Raw genomic sequence first — 21,414 nt, 5'->3', positions numbered from 1 at the left:
CGGTGCCATCATGGGCTTCGACTACGCGCTCGTGTACGTGACGCGCCTCCTACGTTACTCCAACATGGCTGACAGTGACGGCTAGTCATCTCAAGTACACGATCCCTCCGGCCGTGTTGCTCACCTGGCTATACCGCCCTTTCTTTACTAAACTCGACGTGTACAAGGTCGTCTATCTGATAGTGGTTGGTACGCGCATCCTCGTCAACATACTTCGTGCTAACACATCAGGTTGCCGTTGGCTCGACTATACCATGGGATTCCTACCTTATCCGCACCGGCATCTGGAGCTACCCCGCCCATGTCATTATCGGTCCAAAGCTGCTTGATATTCCGCTGGAAGAGGTCTTCTTCTTTGTCGTGCAGACATACAATACATCAGTCTTGTACCTTCTCCTCAGTCGGCCCACCTTTCAGCCTGTCTATCTAAGTCCGGAACGTGGCGCGTCCAACACTCGATGGGCATACACGAAACGTATTGGCCAGGTCTTCTTTCTGGGTGTCATCGCCTGGGGATGGCGTTGCATCAAGGATGACAGCATGGGCACATATACTGGACTCATTCTAATATGGGCCGGCCCCTTCCTGCTGCTGCTCTGGTAAGCCAACCGCTATTGCATCCCGGATTCCTGCTAATTAAACCTAGGAGTCTCGCCTATCAGTTCATTCTGGCCCTTCCTCTGACCAACACCGCGATACCCATTATTCTTCCTACACTCTACCTCTGGATAGTCGACACCCTAGCCTTGCGCAGAGGAACATGGGTAATCAACACAGGTACAAAATATGGTGTGCACTTGTGGGACGGTCTCGAGGTTGAGGAAGCCCTCTTCTTCCTCGTCACCAACTGCCTCATAGTGTTTGGTCAATTAGCATTTGACAATGCCCTTGCAGTGCTGTACACGTTCCCGGCCATGTTTGCGAAGCCCTCCCTGCTTCCATCACCCAAAAAGCTGATGGGCGCTCTGCTCACACCATGCTCCAAGTACGATGATGCCCGCCTTATAGGCCTTAGCGAGGCTGTGCAACGTCTCAAGCGTAAGAGCCGTAGTTTCTACCTGGCCTCCGCAACTTTCCCCGGACCATTACGAGCAGACCTCCTGCTGCTCTACTCCTTCTGCCGCGTTGCTGACGATCTGGTGGACAATGCTTCCTCCGCTGATGAAGCCAAGGCCTGGATAGCGAAACTGCGCAAGTTCCTAAACAATACGTATAGCGATTCTGCTTCCAAGTCTACAGTACATGACCAAGTTCGCGAGGACTTTCCTGTTGCCACACAATCTGCGCTCCTCCAGCTTCCAGCCGTTAAACTCTCGCATCAACCACTGGAGGATCTTCTACGCGGCTTCGAGATGGATCTTGCTTTCGAGAAGGGACCCCTGATCAAGAGCACGGAGGATTTGCGCTTGTATTCAGAGCGCGTAGCGGGCACTGTAGCTCAGATGTGTATTCAACTCATCTTCAACTGGTATCCCAGCGCCTTGCCCGCCGAAGAACAGCGTGCCATAGTCACTGCTGGGAACAGCATGGGTGTCGCCTTGCAATACGTCAACATTGCGCGAGATATACAAGTAGACGCTAAGATAGATCGTGTTTATCTTCCTTTGGAATGGCTGTCTGAAGTTGGATTGAGTTACGATGAGGTATTGAAAAAACCGGACCACGCACAGATCGAGACGCTACGTAAGCGTCTTCTTAAGGACGCGTTTTCTTTGTATGAGAAAACCAAGGTTGCAATCGAGCAATTACCAGTTGAAGCGAGAGGGCCAATCCGGGTCGCGGTCGAGAGCTATATGGAGATTGGGAGGGTGTTGAAACAGGACAATTTTAAGGTCAAGGCCGGTCGCGCTACTGTGCCCAAGCCTAGGAGGATAATGGTCGCTTGGAGAACACTTAATCGTTAATAATACAACTCGAGATGTTGATAACCTGAAAGCTCGGACATAATCTCGGACATAATCGCGCCTGTCCGCATTTGGCCGCACGTGCAGTAACGCGTTCCCCCGACTTAGATCTAATGTGAACTATCTCCTCATCATCAACCATACCTGCGAACAAACCAAACAAGCGTGACATGTACCAAAACCGGCTACTAGATCCAGCGGGCGCATCACTCGCCGCTACCAGCAGGAAGCGAAAGGGCGGACCGCGAATCGTAAACCGGCCTGCAAAGGGCAATTACAAGAAACTCCTGTGGTTCAAGCAGCCCTGTGAGTGCTCACGCAGGCCCCTGTCTCGGATCTCGATCCAGGTCTGACGTATACAGTTCCCGATAACTACACAGATGAAACGACATTTCTTGATCATCTTCAGCGCAATCCAAGATTACAGCCCTACGAGTTCTGGTCGCTGATGGGTGATGCCACGGTTATTGTGCAGCATCTTGCGACAGTGGTCATCTTTTGTTGCTGTTTTGTGGCTATCATCCACGACAGAGTATCGCCTGTCGCAGTAGTGGGGTGGGCTACTTTGTGCACAGTTCTAGCCTGGTTCTTATGGGATCATTGGATGGGACAGGAATTTGAGACCGTCTCCAATGTGGCATCGACACCAGCTTCAGACTCAGACCAAGCTGCAATCAAACCATCCCCGGCACTTTCAGGACGAACGCAACAGCGCTTGGCGACTGCCAAATCAGCGTTGCTGATTTATGCGGCTCTGCTTGGACTCAGTCCAATTCTTAAGTCACTTACGCGCTCTACGACAAGCGATTCGATATGGGCGCTGAGCACATGGCTGCTTATGATGAACGTTGCCTTTTTCGACTACAGCGCAGGCACAGGCGCACAGTATGAACGATACTAGTCTTTTGGATGTACGTACGGCTAAGTTGTATGACTACAGATTACCAGCTTCGATATCCACGAATTCGGCCATGATGGCGTCGGCTGTTCTTGCATCACGCCTGCCATCCACCACACACGTCTTCTCGTTGACCCTCTTCTCTATCGAAATATACGGTCTATTCCCAATCTTCCGTCGGCAGCTCCGCGCTCGATCTCCGTGGGGTCATCTCGCCCTCACCATTACTCTAGTAACCGGCGCGTGGGGTGGTCTTTTCGTCACCTTGACAGGTGGGGGTCGCAGTACATTCTTGGCAGGTGCGATCGTAGGGGTCATCCTCACTGTGCTGAGCATGGGGGTCTGCAGTTGGTGGCTCATCGGTCTCCAGAAGTACAAGAATGAGATTTATGGTCCGTGGGACCCGGCGAGGCCCATCATTCGGCGTCATTGGGATTGAGTTCTTTATCCATGGATTCTTCTCCATAAGAGTGGCGATTCTCGCAGGCAAAGAAGGAACATTCTCCGCTCGGTGGCAAGAATTTTGTGCAGTCCTCGTTCTGCGGAACTCGTATCCCTTGTGCGGCAACGCTTTCGTGTAGACCCGGCTTGGAGATTAGTTCGAGTTGTAATCGGCCGTTTTGTCGCTGCCACTTGACGGCGTTGTCGCTGCCGGTTTTGGTGACACACTTGTTCATTCGAGTAAGCAAGTCGTGGGTTCCAACATCGTCTCCACCAACAAAATGGACTGGCGACCATGGCAGTTTTCGTTCCATTGCCTTGCCTCTGCTCGATCCAGTCACGACAACTCTGTCCAAGCTCTCGAGCCCCGATAGCATGCTTCGAAGAAAATTCCAAAGTTCACTCCGAATTACGGCGACTGAAAGTTGAAATGCCACGTCAGTATATGCCTCACATGAAGTTATGATTGAGAGTACTCACTAACTGGCCATGCTTCTAGGTTGATCCGCAGGCACCGTAGACCGGTTGCATCAGCGCGTAGTGAATTCAAGCCTCCATTCTTTGCTAGCGCAACGTACTGCAGCCACTCACGCGCAAGGTGAGGGCGATCGGAGTTCAACTCTCGCAAGTCAATTTCGATGTCCTGGATGCGCGTTCTGTATTCCAGAGGAAGCGCATGTAGGAAAGCCCGCATCCTGGTCAAATTCGAGAAACGGAACGTGTTCTGCGCGAAGAGTGGACGGCGGTCGATCTCGTGGTAGGTTCTACGGCATGTCTGAAGCAGAGCAGCGCCTGGTGTCGTACGAATGGCATTGTCATCTCGCGTTTTGGAATTGTCGATTTGAGGGTCGATTATGGGGGTGTCGGCAACGAAACACAAGCCAAATATGATGTGTTTGATTTCTGCTGGCAATTGAAGGAGTGTAGATTGCGGCTGGAGATTGCTAGGAGGTGGAATAACGACAGCCATGATTCTAGTCGAATGCGAATAACGATTGTAACGATTGAATATGGTATCACCTCAGCTTTAAGTGCCAACTAGAACAGCGCGGCTCGTGCTGATGGTCACGGCCTATAAGCTGCTGTCATGGTTTGTTTATCTATGCATCGTGGCGCTCTGCCGATACACCACTTCAGCTCGAGCTGAAATCTTTTCACAAGACGGATAGGCTAAGCATTAAGGTACCAAGCATTCCCTGGTAATGTCCGTAGAATGCTCGATGTTTCCATGTCAGGTAGCTGAAGCGGTGAGTTGAGACCCACTGTTCCTGTCTTCGCCGATGGCGACGTTGATTTCGGCGCGTTACGGAGCTGGAGCGGCTCAACATAAGTTTCTGATAGAGGTTCTTCGGCGTTTCTAGCGCTCGCTTGACGCTGTGACGCAAGATAAGAATCATGACTGTGATTCAGTGCGGACGGATGTGCTGGAGTCGGGAAAGCCTCCCTCTCCACTTTCGACGCATGTGCACGTCAAACCAACGACATCTTTTGTACCGTGATGCTACAAGGAACGCACGGAGCTGCTCCACGATGTACGCAGGCGCCTACCCAATCTCCGGCACCAGAGAGAAGGCCGAATTGAGCAGCGGTTTTGGCCCCCAATGCAAACATGAGCGAGGCTGAAAGGAGCGGCAATGGTGTGGCAGCTTCCAGCCATCGCAATTTTCGTGGCGCCGTGCACTGGACCGAAGAGTTCAGCGCGTAAACCTCGACCACGAGAATTGACATAAGTCTCATCAATTGAGCAGTGAAAGATCAAGGCCATGTCTTTGCGGCCAGACGACAAGTCAAGGCGCTCGCGGTCCAAATCGCCTGGGCGCGGTCGAGAGGGTGCGCGCTCACGCAGCCGTGACGGGCGCGAGCCTCAGCGATACAAAGGTGCAGCTGACAACGGCGCTGCAACCCCGCAGTATGAGATTAGGCAGCCGGGTCAGCAATATGCGACGTGAGTACTGCGCGAAATGCGTCTGCCAGATGTCTGCGACAGACATTGCGGGACTTGAACTGAGATATGGCGACCAGACCAGCCAGCGAACCCATTACCATGGGGAACTACACCGATCTCCCTCCCCACGAGAGACCAGGGTATACCCAGTCCGCCTCGTTCGCCCATCCTGCCACCACGGCAGCCAACTCGGCGGGCGTCGCGTATGCGCAGCCGGGCAACGTCCAGTACGCGCCGACCGCCCAAGGCTTTGCCTATACCGCGACGTCGGCATCCCACAACGCGCCCACGCGCACCCCGACGGCGACAGCGAAGACCAACGGCGCTTTCCAGTATGCGAGTCCGCCCACGAATATCCAGTATACCGCGAAGCCCGTGGGCAGCAACAACCAGCCGCCAATCGTGCGGCACAACTCCCAGCCCATAAGCCCTTCCTACCCCCCGACGCCCCAACTCCAGTACACAGTCGTGCCGCAGGCTCCTTCCTCACAATCGCAGTATGCGTCGCAAGCACCCCCGTCGCAGCCTCAGTATGCATCGCATGCGCCGCCTCCGCAGTCCTCGTACGCATCACAGGCCCCTCCATCGCCATCTCAGTATGCGACCATGCCACAAGCTCCTCAGCCGCCGCCAGCCGACCAGTCCTTCTACCCGCCTCCTCCCATGGGCAGCCACTCGCCGCGCCCTGATCATCACCGCGCTGCTTCCTACTCGGGGCCAATGAGCACACACGACGGCCGCAATGTAGTAGAGATGCGTCCACAAGGTCACCTTGGCGCAGGCGACAGGCCGGATGGGCTGCGCATGGATAGGCTGTCCGTCAGCGGGAACAGACCCGATATACAAACCATCATTCCAGGAGGCATGCCTGGGGGATTCCCCTCCGGACTACCACCGCCGAGTCCACTGCTCGAAGCGTACCATGGAACGTATCAGTCCATTAGCCCTATGCCTCAGGCGCTGATGCTGGATGACGATCTTGACCATCTGCCTGCTCTCGATACTCTCTCCCCTCGTGAGTCTGGTCATGGCCGCCGCCGCCGTGCTCATTCCACCTCCTCGCGGCGAACGCCCAGCCCTTCGAGGTCCTCCAGACATACCGACAAGCTGGCAATGGCCGCATATGGCCGCGACGAGCGCCTCCCCGAAAAGGAGAAACGGAAAGCGAGAATATACGATGCCACTGATGACGCTCTAGCCCTTGTCGACGCACTGGCGGCGCGAACGCCAGATGTGGAGACTATATGCGAAATCCTCCCGATCCTCACACACGACCAGATGCTCGAATTGCGAGCCGAGTACAAGCGACACTGCAAAGTACAAGGCAGGGGTATCAACATCGCCAAACACATCAAGTTGAAGACCAACGGTAATTTTGGCAAAATTGCCTACGTGACGGCCCTGGGCAAATATGAAGGCGAGGGCTACTGGGCAAACTACTGGTACCAGTCCAACTCGGCGAAGAGAGAGCTCCTCATCGAATCGCTAATGGGTCGACAAAACCACGAGATCCGCGAGATCAAAGATTCATTCAAAGACAAGCGCTACAGCGACTCCCTCATCCGCTGCATGGACAAGGAGCTCAAAGCCGACAAGTTCCGCAAAGCTGTGCTGATGGCACTGGAAGCCAATCGGCAGGAAGAAAGCGATGTGTGGCCGGTGGAATATCGCAATCGCGATGTCGATACACTATACAAAGCCATCCGAGCCAGGGAAGGTGGAGAAAGTGCCATGCTCAGTATTGTCATCATGCGAAGTGACGCACATCTGCGCGAGGTGCTGAGGACATATGAGAGAAAGTACCAAGGCAATTTCGCGAGAGATGCTCTCAAGAAGAGCAACAATTTAGTCGGTGAAGTCATTGCGCATATTCTCAATGGCGTCAGTAAGTATCCTCCGACAACTCAACTCTTGGAAATATACTAACCACGCGTCCCAGTCAACCGTCCAGCAAGGGATGCCATGCTCCTCCACCACGCTCTCGTCGACCTAATGGAGCCCGCAAACGACGGCCGCTCCTCCAACAGTCGCCTGTCCTCGCGCGAAACAACATCCAGCAAGCATGAACGCCAACAACGAGTCGAACTACTCATCTCGCGTCTTGTGAGATTACATTGGGACCGGCAGCATCTTCTTAGAGTCAAGGCGGAGTATGAGGAGAAGTATGGCCGTGTCGTTGAGGAGGATGTGGAAGAGGCTACTAGAGGAGACTTCCGAGAATTTGCTATTAGTATCTGCCAGACTGCGAGATAGTGGGTTTGATCTATGGTTGGTTGGAGCGAGTGATACCCGGGTTCATGTGGGAGGAGGGCATGGGTCGTGTAGACGGGATGGATTGGTCTGCAATTGAGCTCTCGAGAGTACCGAATTGGAAAATTATACTGAAGTTTCTCGTTGCATCGACCAATCCTTATCATGCCAACATGAGGTGGCTATTTGACCTTCTACCTTCGTTCCCCACACACATCAGCCTATGCTAAGATCGATGCCTATACATCCCATACGTCGGAACCCTCTCACCACCCAACAGCCAACTATCCGCCTCAGGCAGCACCATCCCCCTCCCACCATCCATCTGCTGCTGTTGCTGCTGACCTCCTCCTCCTCCTCCTCCCCCTCCAGCAAACCCATTCATCCCCCCATCACCACCACCACCGGACCCGCCTCCGCCAGCCCCCTTACCACCAAGACTACCACCAAGCCCGTTTCCCGTCGATGCCGAAGCAGAAGCCGCAGAAGTAGCGGGCAAGGCGTACAGAGACGACGGATTCGCATCCGCCCAACGGAGAATATTCCGACTTAGTGTTATTGGGCTTTCGTCGCCAACGGTGCTCATGTCTTGTGTGAGGTCGGTGTCTGGGTCGTCAAAGGGGAGGGTCGGGAGGGGGTCGGAGAGGTAGGAGGAGGGGTTGAAGGGCTTTAGGGCTGGGTTTAGGTTATTACTGTTGTTGTTGGGGGTGTTGGTGGAGATCAGACAGTGTGATGGCATGTTGGTGTTTGGTCCGTTGTTGGAGTTGAAGGGATTAACGTCTTTTGCTAAGATGGTAATGTCGTTCTGCGAGTGACTTGATTTCGCGTGGTACGAATGGTTCTGGAGTGGAATGGGGTCTGGCTGTTGCGAAGAATCGTCCTGTTTCTCTTGTTCTTGTGCTTGTTTCGATAGTGTACGTTCCTTCTCTTTTGCTTTGAGTTTGTATCCCGCTTTGGCATACTTGTCCGGATATCGGATTCTGAACCGGTCGCGAAGGTCTGTTGGATGCCGAGTTGCAAACCCTAGATCCTCGTCGTCGCGCATCGAGTGCCATACCGATCCGTATTTTTCGAAGCCCTTGAGTAAGTTGATGTCATCGCGTGCGCTGAAAGCCCGGCGTGGTCGACGTGTGGTTTTTGAGAATGGTTCGCGGATACCGAGCTCGGCTAGATCTAGCTGCGTAGTAGCCTTGTTGCGAATAGCTCCACGTTGCTGGTTCTCTGTCGGGCTGGGAGAATTGGACATGAGGTTGTTGTTGGAGTAGCGTTCGGTAATAGGAAGAGAATGCTGGTGAGTGTAGATGGCTTGATCTGGCAAATCCGGTGGTGTCTCAACTAGGCCTATCTTCTCTTTTCCTTTGGTCTTTGGCTGTCGTGGCTTCAGACCTTCACCAGGGCAGCATACACGAAAGCGGTCTTTCAAATCAACGGCGGTGCGATTGTTAAACGCGAAGTCCTGGTCCTGCAGTATCTTCTTCCAGTTGCCTATACCATACCTGCTGACACCTAGAAGCAGATCCTTGGTCTCTTGTTCAGACCACTTGTTTCGCTTCTTTCCACGCTTGGGCTGTAACAACGCTTCAGGATCCTTGGAGGCGTTTGTTGCTACATCTGTCTCATGGGCTACATCTATTACAGTAGAAGATACAGGCGGAACTGACGCTTGGGAAAATGATTGGGTTTCGGCATGTTGACCAGCTCTGTTGTAGTCCATGGCATTTCCTTCGAGAAAGGCATGCTCGTCCACATCCTTGGTCCTGGACTCTTCAAAACGTGCATCATACCCTCTGTCGCCCGCGAAACCATTCTTTTCCCCAGTGATCGGTGGGAAGAGCCTGCCCTCAGGCGGTAGTGGCGGCGGTTGATGCAAGCCCTGAAGCAACGGCGGGATTCTAGGTCGCTTTGCTGTCCGCTTGGGAGGCTGCGGTAACCTCGGTAGTTTGATGACAGCTGGGCTGCATCCTGTGTTTTCTGGCTGAAGAAACTGTTGCTCTTGATCCCATCTTTGCCTCGCATGATCCGGGCTATCCAGAAGTAAATCAACTAGCCTTCCACTGAAAGGTGTTGTTGATGGGGCAAAGGTGGATGGCACGGGTTGTGCAGCCTCGAGCACATTCGCCTCATCGTTCAATACCTGTGCTATCGGAGCACTGGGCATCGATCGTGTGGCATAGAGCCTCTCCTGTCCGTCTCTTCGGAGGTCGTTCGACTGAGCGGTTTCAGGAGATGCATTCGTTAGCATGAGCGCTTTTGGGCGTACGAAGCTGTGGTTAATGTGGTGTGATGGTCGTTGCGAGCCAGGTGAGCTCATGTTCGATGGCTCTGTGAAGTACGACATGCTGCTTTGGTTCGAGATGTCCAGTAGCGTATTCAGGCGTGGCTCCATGATTGGAGGCCCTTCTTGTGGGCTATGTCGAAAGAGGTACAGATCCGTGGCGTCGCGTTGTTTCCGTAGCGCCAAGCAGAAGCTAACGCGCATCCTTCGCAATGTCGCGACACGCTTGCGACTGTATTATTTTACAGAATTTCTGGGGGCCTCTTCATATTGCTAAAGTTATTTGTGAGCTCATGTAGGAATCAGAGATACGTAGCAAATCAAGGGACGAATATCACAGTCTTTCGAACTAAGTCCACGATACACGCAGTGCCATCAGGTTCAAGGCAGCATTTGATTTAAAGTTTTGAACATTGTATAGAGTGGATTCTATTGGTATGATGGGCGTAGCTGAGCCGTAGACCGCAACTAGAAAACCAACGCGACAGCGGCAGAACAACGCCGATCAATGCAACTAATCACAGATGAAAGACGAGACGCATATGCTAATATCGCAGGATCAAAGCACGCCAAAACATCTGCATTTCATGCAGTTCCTGGAAGAAGGAAGATCAGCAAACTGTTTTCGAAACATTGAGGTCTGGCCGGCCATTATCAACGCGCCGAAGAAGCCGTACCATTTGTCTTTGCGGCGACGTCAGACATCTTGGTGTCAGCATGAAGCTTCTCGAGGTATTCCTTGTTGCCTGCGGGGGTCGCTTTGATGGTTTCGTCACCCGGGTTCCAGTTAGCAGGGCAGACCTAGTGAAACTATGTTAGCATATAGCGTACTTGGGAGTGCATGGGGACAGGAAGTAACGTACCTCGCCATATTTGTCGGTGAATTGGAAGGCATCGATCAGGCGAAGGGTCTCGTCGACCGATCTTCCAACAGGAAGGTCGTTGATAGTGATCTGTCGTACGATGCCGTTCGGGTCGATCAAGAACAGACCTCGCAACGCAATCCCCTCCTCTTCGATCAGCACACCGTAGTCCTTTGCAATGCTATGGTTCTTGTCGCTCAGCAGAGGAATATTGATTTTGCCCAGGCCTCCTTCCTTCTTGCTTGCGTTTGTCCAAGCAAGCAAACTATACTCGCTGTCTGTGCTGGAGAAGACGACGCTGGCGCCACGGGCAGCGAAATCGGATGCGCGTTCACTAAAGGCAAGGATCTCGGTCGGGCAAACGAAAGTCCAGGCCATGGGGACGAAACCGAGGACGAGCCATTGCTTGGTGGATGTATAGGCTGTTAAGCTGAGATCTAAGATATGTCAGTACGTTACTCTGACTGATAGGCAATCGGATGGGTGAAGGAAGGAGAGAGGTGCAAGACGGTAAACAGTCGCATACCTTCAAATGTGCCATCGACGACTGCAGTGCCAGAGAAATGAGGCGCGGGCTTCTGGACCCGCGCCTTAGGTTGGTACGCTGTAAAAGCCATTGCGATTGTCTGTACAATACAGAAGGACGACGCGACAAGATTGGCGATACAGGCGGTATCAACACTGTTCGTAGGATTCGAGATAAGACAATTCGCAGGAATTCGTTATCGGTGTTACACGTCGGCGGGATTGGCGTAGGTAAGGGATTGGCTGGGCCCTTGGAAGTCCAACGGCTGCGGTAGACTTTGGGGTTGATGTAAAGTCGGACGTCGATCAAGGTGTCGGACTAGGTAGGTTTATGCTGCGAGGGACGGAAAAGGGCGCGACACGTCAGGCGAATAGGAATAGAGGTAAAAGAGTATTCAAGATCAGCAGACAATTTGCGACAGATGTCAAAACGCGATGTCGAGGGCGACTAGCCGCAGGAAGGTAAGCGTCGACGCCTTGTGCACGTTTCCGAGGTATGAGGCTACTCTAGCTGGCACAGCGTGTCTTCGGCGACTTCGGGGGTTTGCGAGATTCTCGGAGAAGGCGCAGGCATCTGATCCCTCAAAGCTTTGCTAGTTCACCCCGGGCCGCAGCCGTTACACATGGCCTGACATATCGCACCAGCTAACATGTCCTTCTATCGGCGTCATCGGCATGCTGGGTCGAGGCTCGGCCTGCTTACAGAACGGTCCCAGACCATCTGATGACTGACAACTGCAAGCCGCTAAAGTTCTTTCACCCAATAATCTCAAGCTATAACCACCCAACTGTGCAGGCTATTCGTGAGCAAACCCTTGCATAGTTTGATCCTTCTTTGAGCGGTCTGAGACATGTACTGCGGCGCAAACGTACCTGCATGCGCTCCAGACGGCGTGGCTTACACTGGTGCATCAGGCCACCCACTATTGGCCGATCAGCACGCCTGGTCACGGGAGAACGCGCGAGCGCGGCACATACGTGCGCAAGCGGCTTGGAGACGGATTATTGCCATGTTTCTGGGTCCAAAAGTTTTTGATCAGCGGCCTATAGCCGCGCAACGTGCCTTCATCTAAATTCAAGCTTTGCATCTATATCGTACACTTCGTAGGTCATCTACCTATCCAGCAATCCTCCATGCCCTGAGCGGCAACGCCTGTATGCGCATAACGGCAGGTTTGATGTAGCCCCAGAACGTCACTACACCAATCACAATACACAGGATATTCACAATGTAGTATCCGTCACTCGTGACGTTGCAGACACCACCGCCTGCCTGGCAGCGATGCTTCTCTGCCTCTAGCGAGCAAGAGAAGGCCTGTGTAATAAGTGGCCCTTTCAGCAGATCTGCCTTAGGAACATCCGTAGGTGGTATGCAGGTTGCCGAAGTAAACATGTCGACGGCTTTGAGGACAAAGTAGCGTGGGAATGTACCGCCGAGGTTTGAAACGCTATACTGTTGTTAATAATACGTAGAGAGCAGGGGAATGGAACTTACGTAGCGAGCAGCGTCATGTAGGTACCACCGATGAGCGGATCAGAGATCTTTGCGTGGAACGCGCTGACTGCGACGAACATGACCGTATTCATAAATGTCGACAGCACATGCTCAGCGATGACCAGCATCAGGAAACCAGACGATGCTCCCCCAGCCGGGAAGATGGACACGACAAACTGCGCGAACCCAGCAGCCACCAGGCGGCCGATGAAGGACCAACACCAGATGTGCATCGGCGGGTAGGTCTGGCACCATTTTCCGATGTAGTAGCCCAGGAAGACCTCGACGGGAAAGTCTACAAGAATGACGAGAGACAGCTGCTCCTGCTTGAGGCCCTTGTCTAGGAGCTTCAGACTTGTGACAGCATCGTTGGCTTGGAACCCGATCTTGGCGATGAGATGGATGATGATGAAGCTTTGAATGTTCTTCAACTTCAAGATGCCCCACATGGTACGGTAAACCTCGCTGATGCCATCGCCGTTCTTATCGCGGTCTTCGCGTTTCATGACTGCCAGTCCAAGAGTGACTATCAGGTATGCCCACCCCCAGAAGCTCAAATAGCCATCAAGCTCCATTATTCCGGTGTCTGCAGGAGTGCTGCGGAACCACTTGTTCGCAAAGTCTTTGGAGTTGAAGGCCAGGAAGACGGTGTAGGAAAGGAACTGGCCTGCGGTCAGGCCGACGGTTTGCGCAGTCGATGCGTATGCGAGGTTCTCCTTGGAGAGAAGGGTCAGCGCCCAGCCTGTTCGCAATTAGCTTCGTGCATGCCAGTTGTAGATGTTGCAGTGTCTTACCATCCACAGCGATGTCCTGAGTGGCGCAAAGGAATACGAGCGCAAACCACCACCACGTAAAAGTCCAAACCCCGCTGTCGGTCTCGCCCGCCTCCTTCATCATGCGGTTGATGTTCTTGCCCAGCCAGATCATGGAGAAGCCAGAAATGGTCTGAATGGGTAAGATCCAACTCTTCCGGCGTCCGACTTTTGGTGACCATACCGCGTCCACGATTGGACTCCATAGAAGTTTTAGCGAGTACGGGTAGGCTGCGAGCGAGAAGACACCAATGGCAGCGTAGGACACGTTGTGTTTGAGCAGGAATGGCACAGAGCCGTGTGCCAGGCCCATGGGTATGCCCTGGAGGAAGTACAACAGCACGAGGAGGAGGAAGTTGCTCTGGTCCTTCTTGGACAGCTCGAAGAAACCCTTGGACGTTCCTTCGTCTTCTTGGCCCAGCTTGGGCACATCGTCATCGAGCGAAAAGTTGGAGTTGCCCATGAGGGATGCAGCCTGGCTCGATGGCGAATTGCTGTCAAAGGACGAATGCTTGCGCCGATGTTCCAACATGGCGCTGTTCATGGCCGTGGAATTTGCATTTCCGTTCTTCTTCTCCTGCAGTGAGTCGGTGGAGCTCTGCTCACGTAGTACAGAGCCGCGGTTCTTGGATCGCGAGGCGCGTTTGCTCATTTGGGTGCGTCGGTGGTGTGCGTCTGATGAGGAGGGGTTTTGGTGGTGGAGTTGGACAAGTGGGTAGGTAATAGGAGTCGCGCGGGTGATAGGTGGCTGAAGTCCGGGACTGAGATTGGCGAAGCGTAGGAAAGAAGACGCAAACTCTGGTTTGCGACAGATGTTTAGAGAGCGACTAGTGAATGACAAGAAACGTGTTAGCAGCCGGGTAACAGTATGCAGTAACGATGGCCACCGGCTTTGAATTACTGGGCGGATACGGAACCGTGTCCTCTAGTCTCGAGCTCGAGGGCGGAGCACTAGGCGGGTCGCGGGCTTCCATCCCACCTCCGGCCACCCCTGCTCGACGCTTAGTCACGTGTTAGCGCGTTGTTTGCTCTACGCGATTCAACCTGGACACCAATGCGCCTCAGCGACAATACACTGCTTCACCATGGAGACTACCGAACAGCTCGACGAGGACATTAGCAATCTCCATACCCGACTAGCGACACTCCGTGCCCACCGTGCGAACCTATCCTCCGTCCTGCTGTCGCAACCCCACCTCGCAGCGCGCCTTCAAAGCACCAACACAAACAACAAACCCGCGAATGATGCCAATGATGTCATCACACGGCAGTCAAAACGGAACCTCGAGAACATCTACCGCGCCTGCGCCGGCGTGACTGCATATAAAGTCAAAGATCCCGACCCGCATGCGCTGAATGACGGCAACATCCTCGGCGTCAGCATAGACGTAGCACTGGGAGGCAGATTTGTCGAGACGTACCATGTCTTGCTGAGCGTCAAACAAAAATACGACAAGAGAATCATGAAGATACACAAGCACACCGTTCCACCATGTATACCTCTGCAGCACCTGTCGGACAAGTGGCTACCTGCGAGCGGCAAAGACGAAGAGAACGACCCAGAGCAAGATCTCGTGCGATTCGGAAGACTGCTGAGGAAGGAACTCGTGAGCTGGCATCTGCGCGTCAACGCGGCGGAAGAACTACGGAAGGATGCTGGTCTGGCACCATCGAGACAGGATAGTGAAGACGACAGCTTCACATCCAATGGAAAGATTCTAAACGCTTTTGTGAGCGACGACGAGGCCAGTTCGGATATCGAGCAGGAGGATGCCGATCTCGGGAGCGCACGCATATTGGACATCGAAGCGGATGCGGCGATTAGGCAGGTTACCGTTGTCTGGTCCGACAGACGGACAGCAGTCATGGCCATTACCAAAGACGGCAGGGTCGAGAGAGCCGTGTGTAGAACAAGAGATGGGGCGAGAGATGCCGTCTTGAGCAGAAAGGCCGTGGGGCCTCTAAATGGCTTGGTCCGGAGACTACAGGCATGAATAAGAGAGGTTCTCACCAGATCCACGGTCCCTACGAAGGTCTGGTGGTCTCCGATATGCTAAGCATGGCGTTTATTGTTGTTATGATACCCTTTGATAGCAAGTCGTTCATCTTCATTCTTTGCATCAACCCTTTCCATCTTAAGAACGGCATACGTGCGGCGCATGCTTACTTCTGAATGCGTGAGCCCGCAACCTGATGCTGTCCTCATCACTATGCTCTGGGTCTTGGGCTTTCATGTGTGCAAATGGTTGGCGTTTCATTGACCTGATTCTGTCGAGCTGTCATCTTGGAGTGATGTTAAGATAGTACAGTGCAGTGGGAGGCTGAACGTGCACTGGCCACGCCACTTGAACGACTGGTCACACGAGCCATCTTTCCGCCTTTCGAACGACCACGCTTCTTTCTCATCAACTATCACCATCTCTACACACTCCACGCTCCAACTCAAGCTTTCTATTCGCCGTCACTACATACTCATGTGCGTCGGGCACCCAGCCCTGCCATCCGTGGGGGATCGGATCGGCGGGCAGCGGCCTGGCCATCCTGCTTCCGAGGTTACAGTCGCAGCCATGATGCATCGCGACGTGCGTACTGACCCCGGCAGCTCTAACTCGTTATCAAGACATGGGCCGTACTATCGCTATAGCGCTTCTCTGATCTGCAACAACCCCAGCAAAGCACCGCGTGTCTCTAATCACAAGTGCACGAACGTGGGTAAATCCTTCTGATTGCACGCGAAAATGTGTCGAGAAAGGGCTTATTCGGAGCGCTTGACGCCTATCTCTTCGCAGATTGGCAAACTACAAGGTCGCTGCATCCAGGCCGGGTTTCCTTCTGTATCTGCTCATACCTCGCGTATGCACCGCGGCTTAATGCGGCCACCCGTCCGTCCCGCATGCCATCCTTCCCGTCAAGCACCCTTTCCTCGTGCGGCTTCAGTCCCCGCTCCGTCTCTACGATACGCTGCGGTCAACTCACCATCTATTCCCACCTGGCGCTTTTGCACTTCTCACAGTATCTTTGCTCGGCCTAAGCGACTACAATGACCGACGACTTGACACACGCATGTGCACGCAAGAAGTGGAGACATAACATCACCCACGGAATACTCAATCTGAGCTGACCATAGTCTCCTACAGCCTAAAGCTCGAATCCTCCGTCCACACCGTCTGTAGTGCAAACACCTAATTTCCCATCCCGGCTCAGGTGGTATCTACCGCATGCACCCTACTCGAGTACACCATCATATCTACTGCGCTCGCTTTCCACTCGACACTGGGATTACGTCTTCATGTGCCTATGCATGGTTTCACCCGTGGGCTACCCAGCGAAACTATGCCGTTTTGAAAGATGCGCGTAGCAAGCGGTATGGGATCACAGAGCAATCTGATGGTTATGTTGTATTTTGACGTTACACATCCTAACGCCCCGAAACGGTCCAACGAGCAGTATGAGAGCTTTACACTACACACTTTCCATGGAGCGCCATCGCAACGAGAACCTTGAAGCCACTTACTACCCGAGCAACTTCCAAACGTCCTTTCTGAGCGACTAATGAGCTGTCGTTCCGTTCCACATTATTCACTAGAGGAGTATGGAGAAGTGCACCGAAATCGCACTGCCGCTATCATTGGAGCCATGCGTTCTATATCCGATGGAGATGCCAAGTGCATTTATGTACCGAGTGTCCAAATTCTCTTGTCGCTCTTGTCTCCAACTCGACTAGTCAGAGCTTCAAGCAGTCTGTCCTAGAGGCCTTTAACCGTCGTTCCCAGATCGTAGCCGTCTGTACCTGGTCGATCAAGGGCACACCCCATAAGGCTTCTAGATCTTGGAACTGACGTATCTTGTCAAATATGTATGTGCAAACAGCCTTGCTGCCCATGCTGCGCTTGCAGCATGATAGGCGCGCGTGGACGAAGATATGTACCCTTGAGACCTGGGTCTCTGCTAGCTTTTAGGACCTCCTTCTCTCTTCCACTGTCACATTCCTTTCAGAGAACTTTCGTAGCATTCGCTAACTGCTCCTCCCTCGCTCCTTGGCCGTTGCATGGTCGAGTGACCCTCCTTTACGCTTTTTCACACACACCTTCAGTCGACTCGCCTTCGCCATAGCTTATCTTCAGTTATTCTTTGAGATATAAATATACGTTCTTTGGCCGGATATCAACGTCGCAAACCATACTTCTCTCGATTTCACTACAAGCTTTCGGCACTCAATTCAAGCCGAGTTCGTACCTGCACTAGCCCGCGCCACAGCCACGTAGCACAGCATAGCGCGCCACTAGCGACATCATAAGGATGCGCGCCGCCAACATGCTCGCGGGAGTAACATCATTACTCTCGATCTCCACCCTTGTACAAGCCATCGCAATTCCGCGTGGTACCAACGACACCATGACTGCTATTTCAAGCGCATCAGGTTACAAGAACGTTGCTTACTTTGTCAATTGGGTATGTCGGCTGGTCCAAATGCGGAAGATCTACATTTAACATTACTTGCAGGCTATTTATGGTCGCAACTTCAATCCTCAAGACCTTCCTGCACAAGAGCTCACCCATGTTCTCTATGCCTTTGCCGATGTTCGGGATACCGGCGAAGTCTTCTTGACGGATTCCTGGTCTGACACTGAAAAGCATTATGCGACTGACTCGTGGAACGATGTGGGTACCAACATGTATGGATGCGCTAAGCAGTTGTATCTTCAAAAGAAGAGCAACCCCAAGCTGAAGGTACTCCTATCGATCGGTGGCTGGACTTACTCTGCCCACTTTGCCCAGCCTGCGTCGACCCCAGAAGGTCGAGCCAGATTCGCGAGCAGCGCCGTTCAGATCTTACAGGATGTTGGTTTCGATGGCCTCGACATCGATTGGGAATATCCTACCAATGATGCGCAGGCAGAAGACATGGTTCTACTTCTACAGGAGACTCGTCGCGCTCTTACCGAATACTCCAAGAACCATGCGCCCGGTCAGAAATTACTCCTCACCGTTGCTTCACCCGCAGGCCCCACGAATTACAACAAAATGAAGCTGAAGGCAATGGACCAGTATCTTGACTTCTGGAACTTGGTCAGTACTTTTGACTCATCAAGTCATATTGACTGCTAACACCAAGTACCAGATGGCCTACGACTACGCCGGATCCTGGGACGCCAACGCCGGCCACCAGGCCAACGTGAACCCATCCTCTTCCAATCCCACCAGTACCCCCTTTAGTACGAAGAAGGCTGTTGACGACTACATCGCGGCGGGTATTAACCCCAACAACATCGTCCTAGGCATGCCTCTTTACGGCCGCTCTTTCGAAAACACCGACGGGCCCGGCAAGCCCTTCTCCGGCATCGGCCCCGGTACCTGGGAAAATGGCGTATTCGACTACAGCAAGCTTCCCGTTGCTGGTTGTCAAGAAAACTACGACGACAGCGTTATTGCTAGCTGGTGCTACGACCCAGCCAAAAGGTTCATGGTTAGCTACGACACACCTCAAGTCATCGCAAAGAAGACTGCGTACATCCGAGAGAGAGGACTGGGTGGTGGTATGTGGTGGGAGAGCTCGAGTGACAAGAAAGGTGACCAGAGTTTGATCTCCACGGTATGTATTTTCGATTTCAGGCTTCTTGTCTTTGAATAAGCTAGTGAAAGAGGAAATGGCTGACATGTCGATATAGTTTGTCAAGAACATTGGCGGTATCGGTGCCCTGGATCAGAGCAAGAATCTGCTCAGCTACCCGGTGAGCAAGTATGAGAATCTGCGCGCTGGCATGCCGAACAACTAGGCGCACACCTGCGTTGTCTCGTCGATCTTGAGACTGGATGGACGGACGTCTACGCGTTGTCGGAAGTTTGTGACCCACTAGGCGATGTCTTAGTGGGAACTGGATTTGTTTTTCTCGGAACTAGTTGCACTTTTTGGTTGGGTGTACACGCAGGGATCCTTTCTGTACATATGACGGTCGTTTATCTTTTCTTCCGCGCGATGCTTCGCCAAACGGCGTCTGGGAGGTTGGAGAGGTGTGGGTCGTTGCACAAGAGACCTTTTGTAATGGTCTATACATGTATACGCGTATGAAATCTTCCTTATTTGCCGATCTTTTGTAGTGTTGATCATAAGAAGCGCAAAGACGCGTTGTTTCTCGACGCTTGTTGAGGCGTCACATGAGTTAAATGCTGTCAAACAGTTTATGTGGTCAGAAGAGGTGTTGTACATTGAACAGCCTGGTTGAAGCAGACTTCTACTCAGGATCGAGTTGAGGTAATCCCAAAGTCGCATGAAAGCGATGACTTATCCCCATGAATCTCCATACATCTACATATTTACAACGTCTTGCTAGTCTCTTCTGCGACACTGAGATCTGCGACTTCGCTCTTTCCTGCGTTGCCCATCCTCCGCTTCTTCAGTACGTTCTCGATAAAGGCCTCGCCGGCCTTGTAACTTGAACGTACGAGTGGGCCGGAGGCGCAGTATAGGAAACCCATGTCGAGGGCGCGCTGGCGCCAGAGTTCAAATTTGTCGGGTGTGACGTAGTCGTGGACGGCCATGTGGCGCTTGGTGGGGCGCATGTATTGGCCAAAGGTTACGACGTCGACGTTGTTTGCGCGGAGTTCTGTGTGAGCGTTAGTTTAGTCTCGTGGTACATCAGGTTGTATGAACGTACCTCTCAACGCATGCCAGAGGTCCTCATCCGTCTCGCCCAAGCCCAGCATCATGCTGGTCTTGGTGATGAGCTCAGGGCGCGCCTCCTTGGCTGACCTCAACACATCCAGACTCTGCCTGAACTTGGCTCTCCTGTCGCGGACAAACGGTGTGAGTCGCTCGGTTGTTTCGATGTTGTGCGCAAAGACATCGACACCACTCCGTGCGACTACCTTGGCCATCTCCAGATTGCCTCCGTAGTCTCCACCCAGCAATTCAACAAGCTGCGTCGGGTTCTTTTGCTTGATCTTCATAATAGTTTCGGCAATGTGATGCGCTCCGGAATCCACGAGATCATCGCGGTCAACCACGGTGATGACGACGTAGCCCAGCCCCCACCTCCGCAGCGCTTCAGCGGTGTTCTCTGGTTCGTGGGGATCCAGTGGTGGAGGTGCTTTGGACGTCTTTACGGCGCAGAATCGACAGCCTCGTGTACATGTGTCTCCCATGAGCATTATGGTCGCCGTTGCCGCACTCTTGGAACTTCCGCCCCAGCAATCTGAGATGTTGGGACATCTTGCTTCCTCACAGACTGTGGCTAGATTCAGCCCGCGCAGGTCTTTCTTGATCTGCTTGTAGTTCTGGTTTGCGTTTGAGGGTATCGGCGTCCTCAGCCACTCTGGGAGTCGTGTGATGGTCTTCTTGCGGCCTTCCGGGCCCACCTGCACCGTCTTGATCTCATATGCTTCGGCCGGGGAGAGGGGTGCCTCGGGGTTGACGAAATCGCCAAACGATGGACCGGCATTCAGTGTATCGCTGAAGGACGTCGGTGGTCGTGACCGCTTTGTGGGGGCTTCTGGTACTGCGGTTTGCGGCGTGTCGGAGGTCGTGGCAAAAGTTCTAAGCGGCGTCCTTGAGCGAGGGACAGCTTTTAATGTGGAGGAAGAGAAGAGACATCGCGATCGTGGGATTGAGGCTGCCATGGTCGTATGTGTAAATGAACAAAAAGAGAAAAGGAAAGTGAGTGAATGGAGGTGTTGGGTATATCTTGCGCGGCAGAGCCTTGAATACCCGCACCGCATTGAGTTGCGCATTCCGAGCGCCAAGCCCTGGAACATGCAAGAGCAGCCCACACGCCGACATCCCTGCAGGTGCACTTGCTCGCGCTGGTCGAGGGCATCTTCAACGTCGCCAATTCCAGACGGCCAGGCAAACACCACTGCGACTTCGCCCCGCCCCGTCCACGTCTCCTCGCCCACCAATTCCAATTGCAAGGCCGCACTTGGACACGTTTGCACCCCCCGTCGCAAGAGGCCACGTTAGGCGGAGGAAGAGCGGGACCAGTTTATACACACACCGCGAGCTAGCACGC

General features: G+C 53.3%; 7 protein-coding genes across 7 annotated transcripts; 4 read left to right on the top strand and 3 right to left on the bottom strand.

The window, feature by feature from the left end:
- Positions 1–10: 10 nt before the first annotated feature.
- Positions 11–1,904, top strand: J4E83_000285 (uncharacterized protein; the record flags this gene model as incomplete). Its single annotated transcript, XM_049327248.1, has 4 exons — positions 11–33; positions 86–185; positions 232–599; positions 647–1,904. The coding sequence occupies 4 exons, from the start codon at positions 11–13 to the stop codon at positions 1,902–1,904; spliced, it is 1,749 nt and encodes a 582-aa protein (XP_049193393.1).
- A 3,350-nt stretch (positions 1,905–5,254) lies between these two features.
- J4E83_000284 (uncharacterized protein) lies at positions 5,255–7,441 on the top strand (the record flags this gene model as incomplete). Its single annotated transcript, XM_049327247.1, has 2 exons — positions 5,255–7,073; positions 7,128–7,441. 2 exons carry the CDS (start codon positions 5,255–5,257, stop codon positions 7,439–7,441), a joined length of 2,133 nt encoding a protein of 710 aa, XP_049193392.1.
- A 223-nt stretch (positions 7,442–7,664) lies between these two features.
- On the bottom strand, positions 7,665–9,917 carry J4E83_000283 (uncharacterized protein; the record flags this gene model as incomplete). Its single annotated transcript, XM_049327246.1, has 1 exon — positions 7,665–9,917. The coding sequence occupies one exon, from the start codon at positions 9,915–9,917 to the stop codon at positions 7,665–7,667; it is 2,253 nt and encodes a 750-aa protein (XP_049193391.1).
- A 450-nt stretch (positions 9,918–10,367) lies between these two features.
- On the bottom strand, positions 10,368–11,193 carry TSA1B (Peroxiredoxin TSA1-B; the record flags this gene model as incomplete). Its single annotated transcript, XM_049327245.1, has 3 exons — positions 10,368–10,514; positions 10,577–11,013; positions 11,103–11,193. 3 exons carry the CDS (start codon positions 11,191–11,193, stop codon positions 10,368–10,370), a joined length of 675 nt encoding a protein of 224 aa, XP_049193390.1.
- Positions 11,194–14,493: 3,300 nt separating this feature from the next.
- J4E83_000281 (uncharacterized protein) lies at positions 14,494–15,402 on the top strand (the record flags this gene model as incomplete). The annotated part of the gene is made up of 1 exon (XM_049327244.1): positions 14,494–15,402. The coding sequence occupies one exon, from the start codon at positions 14,494–14,496 to the stop codon at positions 15,400–15,402; it is 909 nt and encodes a 302-aa protein (XP_049193389.1).
- Positions 15,403–17,803: 2,401 nt separating this feature from the next.
- CHIB1 (Endochitinase B1) lies at positions 17,804–19,185 on the top strand (the record flags this gene model as incomplete). Its single annotated transcript, XM_049327243.1, has 4 exons — positions 17,804–17,860; positions 17,912–18,478; positions 18,531–19,001; positions 19,078–19,185. 4 exons carry the CDS (start codon positions 17,804–17,806, stop codon positions 19,183–19,185), a joined length of 1,203 nt encoding a protein of 400 aa, XP_049193388.1.
- A 538-nt stretch (positions 19,186–19,723) lies between these two features.
- J4E83_000279 (uncharacterized protein) lies at positions 19,724–21,025 on the bottom strand (the record flags this gene model as incomplete). Its single annotated transcript, XM_049327242.1, has 2 exons — positions 19,724–20,013; positions 20,065–21,025. 2 exons carry the CDS (start codon positions 21,023–21,025, stop codon positions 19,724–19,726), a joined length of 1,251 nt encoding a protein of 416 aa, XP_049193387.1.
- Between the last annotated feature and the right edge of the window lie 389 nt (positions 21,026–21,414).

Source organism: Alternaria metachromatica (assembly GCF_023757995.1).
Source record: "Alternaria metachromatica strain BMP 0045 chromosome Unknown scaffold_1, whole genome shotgun sequence".
NCBI lineage: Eukaryota > Fungi > Ascomycota > Dothideomycetes > Pleosporales > Pleosporaceae > Alternaria > Alternaria metachromatica.
Note: the sequence above shows the minus strand (reverse complement) of the source record. Positions and strands in the feature narration are given on the sequence as shown.